The sequence below is a fragment of the Mytilus edulis genome, chromosome 11 (assembly GCF_963676685.1).
Source record: "Mytilus edulis chromosome 11, xbMytEdul2.2, whole genome shotgun sequence".
In the NCBI taxonomy this organism is placed as follows: domain Eukaryota; kingdom Metazoa; phylum Mollusca; class Bivalvia; order Mytilida; family Mytilidae; genus Mytilus; species Mytilus edulis.
In genome coordinates this window covers 19281661-19292453 of record NC_092354.1, presented here as the reverse complement: position 1 = coordinate 19292453, position 10793 = coordinate 19281661, and the positions used below count along the sequence as shown (strand labels likewise).

At 31.3% G+C, this 10793-nt stretch overlaps 1 protein-coding gene across 2 annotated transcripts; it reads right to left on the bottom strand.

The window, feature by feature from the left end:
* Positions 1–4650: 4650 nt before the first annotated feature.
* Positions 4651–9437, bottom strand: LOC139495278 (zinc finger protein 235-like). 2 transcript variants are annotated; one of them, XM_071283573.1, is made up of 2 exons: positions 9380–9437; positions 4651–6579 (listed from the first exon to the last, which is right to left on the bottom strand). In XM_071283573.1, the coding sequence occupies exon 2, from the start codon at positions 6529–6531 to the stop codon at positions 4918–4920; it is 1614 nt and encodes a 537-aa protein (XP_071139674.1). In that variant the 5' UTR covers positions 6532–6579; positions 9380–9437; the 3' UTR covers positions 4651–4917. The 2 variants fall into 2 exon arrangements, with proteins under 2 accessions (XP_071139674.1, XP_071139675.1); XM_071283574.1 differs by lacking the exon at positions 9380–9437 and adding an exon at positions 7948–8030.
* Between the last annotated feature and the right edge of the window lie 1356 nt (positions 9438–10793).

Genomic DNA, 10793 nt, shown 5'->3' with positions numbered 1-10793 from the left:
GTAGTTTTTCATATAAACAAATTTGGATAGCTTCATAATACTGGTATGAAACTTTTTTTTTGTTTTGTGTTCCTTAGTTTCTGATCATCGAAATAATTCTTAATCTGCTTGGTCACATCTTTGTCAGTATCTTTACTACTGATACATACAGGTAAAATTTCAAATTGAGAGTCTAAGTCAATTTGTAAACTTGCGTAAAAAGTATATAAGTAACCGAGGAGGTCATACAAGAACACACACACACACCTTTTTTAAATGTCTGGATCCGCCTCTGACACATGCATATAATTATTACCTGTGAAAGGGGACTATAACTATATATAAATAATTTTTGGAATTCGAAATTGACAAATTTGACCCAATAGTTTCAGAAGAGAAGATTTTTGTAAAAGATTACAAAAATTTACGAAAAAATTGTAAAAAATGACTATAAAGGGCAATAACTCCTCAAGAGATCAAATGACCATTTTGGTCATGTTGACTTATTTGTAGATCTTACTTTGTTGAACATTATTGCGGTTTACAGTTTATCTCTATCTATAATAATATTCAAGATAATAACCAAAAACGGCAAAATTTCCTTGAAATTACCAATTCAGGGGCAGCAACCCAACAAACAGTTGTCTGATTCATCTGAAAATTTCAGGGCAGATAGATCTTGATCTGATAAACACTTGTACTCCATGTCAGCTTTGCTTTAAATGCTTTTGTTTTTGAGTTATAAGCCAAAAACTGCATTTTCCCCCTATGTTCTATTTTTAGCCATGGCGACCATCTTGGTAGGTTGGCCAGGTCACGCCACACATTTTTAAAACTAGATACCCCAAAGATGATTGTGGCCAAGTTTGGATTATTTTGGCCAAGTAGTTTCAGAGAAGAAGATTTTTGTAAGATTAGTAAGATTTACGAAAAATGGTTAAAAATTGACTATAAAAGTCAATACCTCCTAAAGGGGTCAATTGACCATTTTGGTCTTATTGACTAATTTGTAAATGTTACTTTGCTGAACATTATTGCTGTTTTACAGTTTATCTCCACTATAATAATATTCAAGATAATAACCAAAAACAGCAAAAATTCCCTAAAATTACCAATTCAGGGGCAGCAACCCAACAACGGGTTATTGAATTCATCTGAAAATTTGAGGGCAGATAGATCTTCACCTGATAAACAAATTTATTTCATGTCAGATTTGCTCTAAATGCTTTGGTTTTTGAGTAATTAGCCAAAAACTGCATTTTACCCCTTTGTTCTATTTTTAGCCATGGCGGCCATCTTGGTTGGTTGGCCGGGTCACGCCACACATATTTTAAACTAGATACCCCAATGATGATTGTGGCCAAGTTTAGTTTAATTTTGGCCAGTAGTTTCAGAGGAGAAGATTTTTGTAAAAGTTAACGACGACGGACGACAGACGACGAAGGACGACAGACGACGACGGACGACGGACGACGGACGCCAAGTGATGAGAAAAGCTCACTTGGCCCTTTGGGCCAGGTGAGCTAAAAAAAAGGAAGAAGAAAAACGACCAATAAACTGATCAACGTAACACAGTATCAAAAACTACAGAATGAGAAACCTTTACCTCATGAAAAACGTGGAGAAGTAATCTTTTATAGAGTATAACTAATATATGATGTATAATGATCCTCACTTAAAAGAGAATGAGATATACCGGATTTGTTATAACATGAGCAACACGACAGGTGCCACATGTGGAGCAGGATCTGCTTACCCTGACATCACCCCTAGTTTTTGTGGGGTTCGTTTTGCTTATTCTTTAGTTTTCCATGTTGTGTCATGTGTTCTATCGTTTGTCTTCTTTCATTTTTAGCCAGCCGTTGTCAGTTTATTTTCGACTTATGAGTTTCACTGTCCTTCTGGTATATTTCCTCTTTTGAAGGTACTCGAAAATCTTATCAAAAGTACATATCTCATATATAAAAAGAAATAATAAAAAACGATTGAATAATTAACAACTGTCATATTCCTGACTTGGTACACGGATTGTCTTTTGTACATTAAATGTCACATATTGATAGTCATAAAACATAAAATGAGATATATCCAACCATATACATCTGATTTTTAATTATCTAAGTTCTCATGAGCAGATGAGTATGAAACTTCAATCATTGTAAGTTTAAACATTTGCACATTACTAATTTAACGATTTAAATCCATAAATATTTACACTAAGTGTCAAATTCTGATTATAATGAAATTTAATGACTATTGTTATAATAGTTAAATTGGCTGATCCTGATGATATGTTCCCTTTATCTCTACAGCCGAAAGGTAATGTTCACAGAAAGGTCCCTAACCATGTCAGACATAACGAAACAACCAAGGAAAGGCCCATCAGTGGCCTCTTTATCAACTGGAATCAACAAATATTTTTTTAAGTAAGGCCATAATAAAAAGATGTTTTGTTTTGCCTAACCCTACCTACCCCAAAAATAGCTGCCTACTTCAAATCTTTTATTGTCATCATGTGATCAAGTGGTTTTTAATCAAAAAGGAATGGAGACTAAAAAACATTTAACGATTTAATTTCTCTTTGTTAAAAATAATAATAAAAATAAATGACTACCTACCTACCTACTCACTGATTCGAATTATAGTTATCCCGTACCATTGTAAACTCGTACCAATGTAAACTCGTACCACTAAATAAAAACTCGTACCAATGCAAACTCGTACCACTGCTAACTCGAACCAACTTATTTAAATGCATTTAAATGGTGTTAAATGATGAATATGTACTTTACTTTCACTCAATACCTCTTAAGTCAAGTAATTTAACTTTATTTTTATTAAGTTTACAAAAAAAAAAACATAAAACATTCATATTTTTTAAATATATTTTTAATGGTAGGACTTCCCAGTGGTACGAGTTCTATCTTTGGGTTGGGTTTGGACAAACTGAATTATTCTTAAGTGTGGCCTAAATATAACAGAATAATGATTAGCTGATAAACTACAATGTTCAATATGCTACAAGTTTGAAGTACATGCATATCATGAATATATAGCAGTTTCAAATTCATAATAAATGTAGTTTTAATAATATTCAAACAGAATACATTGAGTAATAAATACATTATTTTTGTATAATTGTATCAATTTGAGGCCTTAAAATATAAATACATTATTGATGTATAATTGTATAAATTTGAGGCTAATGAAAACTAAGATCTGTCTTAAATTAGATTCTAAATAAACGTTAAGCTCATACGTTTCTTTATTTTAACAACACATTTATTCTTTTTATTTTAGATTGCGTGTTACAATTGTACTTCCATGTATCAAATGTAAAATATTCATGCCAATCGGCAATCCTCGGGTGACTCCGCTAATTTCCTTCTATCCGTTATGAGGTACGGAATCAACCGAGTTTTGACGAATGGTATTCCTGCGACATACTTCTGAGTTGTCCGGAACATACAAGGAATATAATAAGCAATATTACATAATCATAATGATTATTCTATTTAATCATTTTATTCAAAATATGAATGAAGAGGTTCGGTTTCGCCAGGTTTCACTGTAATACATGTAAGCGTGATGATGGAAGTGTTTAACGATGGACGAAAGATACCAAATGGACAGTCAAACTCATAAATCGAAAGTAAACTGACAACGCAGGTGCTCCGGAGGGGTAGATCCTGCTCCACAGGTGGCACCGGTTGTGTTGCTTATGTGATAACAAATCCGGAAAATAGTCTAATTTAATAGGTCACATTAATGAAAGGGAAGGATATTGTAGTTACGACGTAAGGTGCATATCCGATATCATTTGAGAAACGGTTATTCCATAACGGTCAACCAACTCATGATGGCGTCCGTAAAATTTACGAAGGGATGATTTTAACTTCACAATTTTGAACGCTTGGTTTAATAGCTTCCTATCAAGAAAATCATGATAGGAAATGCAAGCACGGGAATGCTTAAATGTTTGCTCTGAAATAATATGACATGAAAATGCAAAAACCTAAAACTGTCAAATATTGTTCAGTTTTAGTTTGTTACCCCGATTTTGTTTTTTGTCCATGGATTTATGAGTTTGAATAGCAGTATACTACTGTTGCTTTTATTTATTTGTATATTTCTAATAAAAAAAAATGATCTTAAAATAATTTTGTTAAACATGACCCCTGTTTTCAACTAGAATGTTTTGCAAATAAAAGTCTTGTATTTTTTTTTTAATTCTTTTAGCGATTGAACATTATTTATATTATTTATCATTAAAGACAAGATATGTCATGTATGTTTTGCCAATATTTTTGAAACAATTGGTAGGAATAATCTTTCATTTTAGTAAACATGGTAAATAGATTGCATTCAACAGTGTTCAATAAGGAAACTCATGAAGGTTTCAGTGCTGTAAAATAGCTATCAACTTTTTATAAATCCCATTTTTGATATTTGCAGATAAATGTCTTTTTTTAACTTTGTCATGTTTTGCAAACAAATTCAAAACTACAGCAATCGAACTCCTTAATGACTTTGTCTAGAACAATGCACGACGAAGCCAAAAATGTAAATGTTTGCAGTATGCCAGATTAAAGAGGGGGAAATAGGGGGTCCGTTAACATGTTAACAACACCTCGATTTTGGCAAAAACAATTATTAATAACAAAAAATGCAAAAAATGCTGATAACAGTTAACAAAGTGGGTTGAAAACTGTTAACAGCTTTAAATGATCTCAAATAACAGTTAACAACACCTTGAAAAAAGGCAAAAACAGGTTAATATAAAAAAGTATTGCCCCCCTCATTTAATAATCAATATATTTCATATATAGTCAGCTGCCTTGTTTGCTATGTCTTGACTAAGGATCTCATTTATCTATTTTAGGTTTCTAATTAAACTTTTCACAATGCAATAGTCAGATAATACATGTTTAAGATTTGTCAGTGCGTTCTCATATGCATCCGTAATTCTGACCTATGACCAAATTTCTCATCACATACATCGCAGCTATACGGTTTTTCACCTGTGTGCGTTCTCATATGGTCATGTAAGGTATCAGTCCGACTAAATCCTTTACCACATACATAGCATAGATACGGTTTTTCACCAGTATGTGTTCTCGTATGTTTTTTTAAGTCACTACTGAGACGAAATCTTCTACCACATGTATCACAGTAGTAGTGTTTATCTCCAGTGTGTATTTTCATATGCGTCCGTAGAGACGGTAGTTGTCCAAACCGTTTACTACACACATCACACTTATAAGGTTTATCACCGGTGTGTATTCTCGTATGTACTTTTAACTGGTGTTTACTACTAAAGCATTTGCTACATACTTTGCATGTATATGGTTTTTTGGCAGTATGCGATCCCATGTGTATTAGTAAATCCTCCTTTTGAGGAAAAACTTCATCACATACATTACATTTTTTAGGTTTTTTAAACTCATGTGTTCTCATATGTACATTTAAGATATCACGTCGAGTAAATTCTTTACAACACACATCACACACATATGGTTTGACACCAGTATGAGTTCTCATATGTTTCTTTAAGTCACTATTTTGACCAAACCTTCTATCGCATATGTCACAGTTAAAACGTTTATCTCCAGTATGTATACGCATGTGCGAGTTTAAGTACTGCTTAGAACTAAAACATTTTCTACAAACATCACAGATAAAAGGTTTATCACCAGTATGAATTCTGATATGCGTCATAAAATTATATCGATTACTGAATCCTTTCCCACATACATCACAGTTATATAATTTATCACCAGTATGCGTTCTCTTGTGTTTCTTAAATTGTCTAAGTCGTCTAAAGTCTTCACCACAGACGTCACAGTTATAAGGTTTATCATTGTGTATACACATGTGTGTTTTTAAGTGGCCAGATTGTCTAAACTCTTTACCACAGACGTCACAGTTAAAAGGTTTATTATCATTGTGTATACACATGTGTGCTTTTAAGTATTGTTTTTGACTAAAACCTTTACTACATATATCACAGTTGAAATGTTTATCACCAGTGTGTATTCTCATATGCAAACGTAGATGACATTGTTGATTGAAATCTTTACCACATACATAACAGTTGAAATGTTTATCACCAGTGTGTATTCTGATATGCATCCGTAGGTGATATTGTTGATTGAAATCTTTACCACATACATAACAGTTAAAAGGTGTATCATCGGACTGAGTTTGTTTTGGCGTGTGCGACTGTGAGATAGGTATTTGATTTAAGTCGTTGTTACACATATCGCATTTTAACGTTTTTTCGCACGAGTGGATTTTTTTATGTTCTTCGGACTTTTCTTCCCGGTTCCATCCTTTACAAGTATTCTCGGATTTTTCAAGTTTTTTCCCTTCTTTACCACACAATTGACACTTATTCTCAATCTTTTTTTCCCTTTTTAATCCTTTACCACACAGTTGGCAAGTACAATTTTTGCTTCCATTATTGCATCTCGGGTCTTTCTTTATACAGTGATCTTGATTATGACCAGGGGACACATTCATTAAACCCACTGTATTTTTGTAATCAGTCATTTTCTTTGTTTTGTCCCTTCTTGCCCGTTATATTTTTTGTTGTGTGGCCTAGAGTTTTAATAAAAGAAAATAAACATAAATTAATAATTTCATTTTTAATAGCTGTAAATATACTTTAAGTTATTTAGCAAACGTCAATAAGTTTTTAGAAAAGATGGATAAATACGAATAATGGATTATCCATTTTTTATAAAATTGTGTTTTTTTGTGTCTATCAATGATCATTATTTTTTCTTTCTCAATCTTCGAGCCCTATCTCATAAAAAAAAAATAAAAAAATATGTGCATTATTGAAGCAGTTACAAATCGTCACCTTCATCTAGATAGAACAAGTGTAGCGAATAAGTTGTTGGTGCATTCTTTAATGAAACAAACAGATAAGACCTATGAAAAAGAAGATGTGGTATAATTGCTAATGGGACAACTGTCCACAAAAGACCAAAATGACACAGAAATAAACAACTACAGGTAACCGTACCGCCTTCAACAATAAGCAAAGCCGAACCCGCATAGTCAGCTATAAAAGGTCCAGAAATGACGATCTCAAACAATTGAAACGGAAAAACTCCGCCACATTATTAATGAATGTGCCTGTCCCAAGGCAAGACCCTGTAATTTAGTGGTTTGCGTTTGTTTATGTGTTACATATTTGTTCTTCGTTCCCTGTAATTTAGTGGTTTTCGTTTGATTATGTGTTACATATTTGTTCTTCGTTCATTTTTTTATATAAATAAGGCCTTATTTATATAAAAAAATGAACGAACAACAAATATGTAACACATAAACAAACGAAAACCACTAAATTTCAGGGTCCTGCCTTGGGACAGGCACATTCATGTGTGGCGGAGTTAACAATGTCAGCGGGATCCCAACCCTTCTCCTAACCTGGGACAGTGGTATAACAGTACAACATAAGAACGACCTCTAAAAATCAGTTGAAAGGCTTAACTCATCAGATGGACAAAAACTAGGGTTTTTGTTATTTATTTTATAATAATAATAATAATTATTATTATTATTATTATTATTATTATTATTATTATTATTATTATTATTATTATTATTATTATTATTATTATTATTATTATTATTATTATTATTATTATTATTATTAAATATTATTATTATTATTATTATTATTATTATTATTATTATTAATATTATTATTATCATCAATTATTAATATTATATGAAACCATTAGACTTATGGTCGGGCTTAGATTTTGTAAAATTGTAGAACAATTACAATTATAATTTAAAAGATAACTAGTGTTGGTATTTATTAAAACAGTAAAATTTTCAAAGCAAATATGTATTTATGTTTCGGAAGCATTGTTTGTAGTTTTGATTATGTTAAAACCCTGCCATTAGTTGTGTAACATGATACACATGAACATATTTAAATCGTGTACTTACTTATTCAAATATTAAGGTCGGATGATGTAAATTTAGAGCAAAAGATATAAACGCAAAGGGAGATAATAACAGTAATTTACTTATGGAGAGCCTGTTTAAAATTATCTGTCGGTAAACCAGTAATAAAACGTTTGCAGAATTTGATATCGCGTGTTCTCTCTTTTTCGAATCATGCTATTTCTCAATAGGCATGATAGGTGTGGCAAATTTTTGTTGCATTTCCTTTTTTCTGTTTAAAGTACATACAATGTAATAGTGGAGACTGCTAATTTGCAAGTCATTTATATATAATATCAACAGTATACATAGATTAAGTATATGAAAAAATACTTATAAGAAAGAAAATCCAAAAGGATTCAAAAAGTAAATGAAAGTTCAACTTCAGCTACAAATCAATAGATCAAGCGAAAAACAACTGTCATATTCTTGAATTGTTACATACATTTTCACAACACAACCTAGAAAACTAAAAAGTCTAAGTAATCAGATTGAAAAACCAAACCGAAAGCTGTTTATCGGAGCCTTTTATACCTGACTATGCGGTATGGGCTTTGCTCATTGTTAATGTATGTGTCATTTTGGTCTCTTGTGGACAGTTGTCTCATTGGCAATCATACCACATCTTCTTTTTTATATTCAGTATAATTCTGAAAGTAAGGGATTTCATCAAAGTCCATTGGACACTTATTATGCCCCTGCATTCATATAACGTGATAAAGGGGCTTTACTCAAAACAGTTAAAGTGACCCTGCACAAAATTGAACTTGATTTAAGTTTGTGCTAATAAGCATTGTGTATTTATTTAATGCCATTTAGTTGAGACAAATTTAAAGTTACAGAACGGAAACCAGTTCAGTACCAAATGTTATTATCTGAAACATCCGCAGAACCATTTATTTCCGAAGAAAACCACACATATGTCATTTTTGTTTAAACAATCTAAACAAAATATTCTTGATTCCTTTTTTATATAAATCCTTTTGTTTCATTGTGTCTATATCTATATCATTCTTATTTTAATGTTTCTCACTTTTTCATTCTCCGTTTGATATAATTTTTTAATTGAAAACAAATTATAGATGTTATCTATGTATTCCATATATTTTGTTTTAATAGGTCATGCAGCTATAAACCTATAAATCTATATATTTCATTATTTAATTATGTATTTCTTCAACTGTATTCTTATTGAAATACATTGTTATCAACTGACAGCAATTAAACTTAATGTGAAATTTTGTAGAAATCGCTATAGTGTGATGTAAACTTATTTTACACGTTTTATATTTCAATTTAGCAAGAACAGTAAAATTCACAAAATAAATATGTATGTGTTTCGGTGGCACTGTTTGTAGTTAATTTGATTATGCTTTGAAAACATGTCATCAGTTGTGCAAAACAATAAACCCAAACATATAAATTATTTACTCACTTTTTCGATGTGTTTTTGTCACTGGTTTTTGTGTACTAACATCTATGGTAGAATAAAGATAGCAAAAAAAAAAAAAGAGAAGGGAGATAATTAAAGTATTTTACTTATGGAGCGCATGTTTGATATTATCTGTCGTGAAACCTATGATAAAATAGAAAAAGAATTTAAAAACGCAGTTCTGTTTTTCTTTCGAATAATGTTATCTTTGTAAAAACGAAGAAAAAAAAAAGAAAAAAATCTAAACCACAGTATTCGAAATTAAACTAAAACAAAATACTGAAGCTTAAAAAGCCTAAGTTCATTAAAGTCAAATGAAACGAGTGGCGGGTGAAAAATAATGTTTATCCTAGCTATTCTTAAACCAATGCATGTGTATGTCATAAACTTTGTATTCTGTGCACAATTTCATCATTTTTACCCATCCATTTCGTATTATTGTAAAAAGAAAACTTTTCCGGTCCAATGTTATGATTTAAAAATATGGCAGCTAATTAGTGTTCGTGTTTTGAAACCGTGATTAATCGATTGTGTCCTTTAAGTAAATAGTCAACAAAGAAGCATGAATATTGAGGATGTATATTACATGTAAAATAACATAACAGTTTATTTAAAAGACAGATCTACGCGTATTGCAATCACCGATTTTTTGCAAGAAAGGTCACGCTGAATTCACTGCATACGGAAACCGTTACTGGAAGTTAACAATTAGAGTAAATTTCTTCTCAATATAGACAAAGTATAGAATTTTATTGAGAAAAAGGGATATGTACTTACAAAAACATATGCATCATATTCCATTTTATTTAAAGTTTCATATGACTTTAATCTGACACAACCCGCAGCTATCAATAAACAGATCAAGCGAAAAACAACTGTAGAGTTACCATAATTTAAAAAAAAAAGCGCAACATAGTCAACTAAAGACTAATTTAATGGAAACCAATAGAAACCACAGTCGTTATTCAGTTTGGATAGTTAATAAACTCATCATAGATACCAGGATTGAAATGTTGAGATAAAGTCAAATGCGGATTTCGTCTACACAAAATTTAATCAGTGACGCTCTTATGAAAAAGTCATCAACGTCAAACAAAGAACGAAGTTGAAGAGCATTGAGGACCATACTCCTTTCTTGAAGTTTTGCTAAATACAGCTATAAGGTAGTCTTTTCTTGTAAGAGTGAAACAAAAATGAATGCGAAACAAGCAGATGTTAATAAAGTATTAACATAGAACATTGACTATCTAGTGCGTATACATTGAAACAAAAAGTCAACAACATGTAGCAAAGTGCCTTCATATTAGTAGATGCTTATTTCATGTTCAGTGGTATTTGTCATAATGCAATATGTGGTCAACAATACAAAAATTGATATTAAAGTGACACAAATCAGTCGACAAGCATCGATAAATAG

Excerpts from the sequence above, each read along its gene's own strand:
- LOC139495278 (XM_071283573.1), bottom strand. The coding sequence starts at position 6,531 with ATGACTGATTACAAAAATACAGTGGGTTTAATGAATGTGTCCCCTGGT.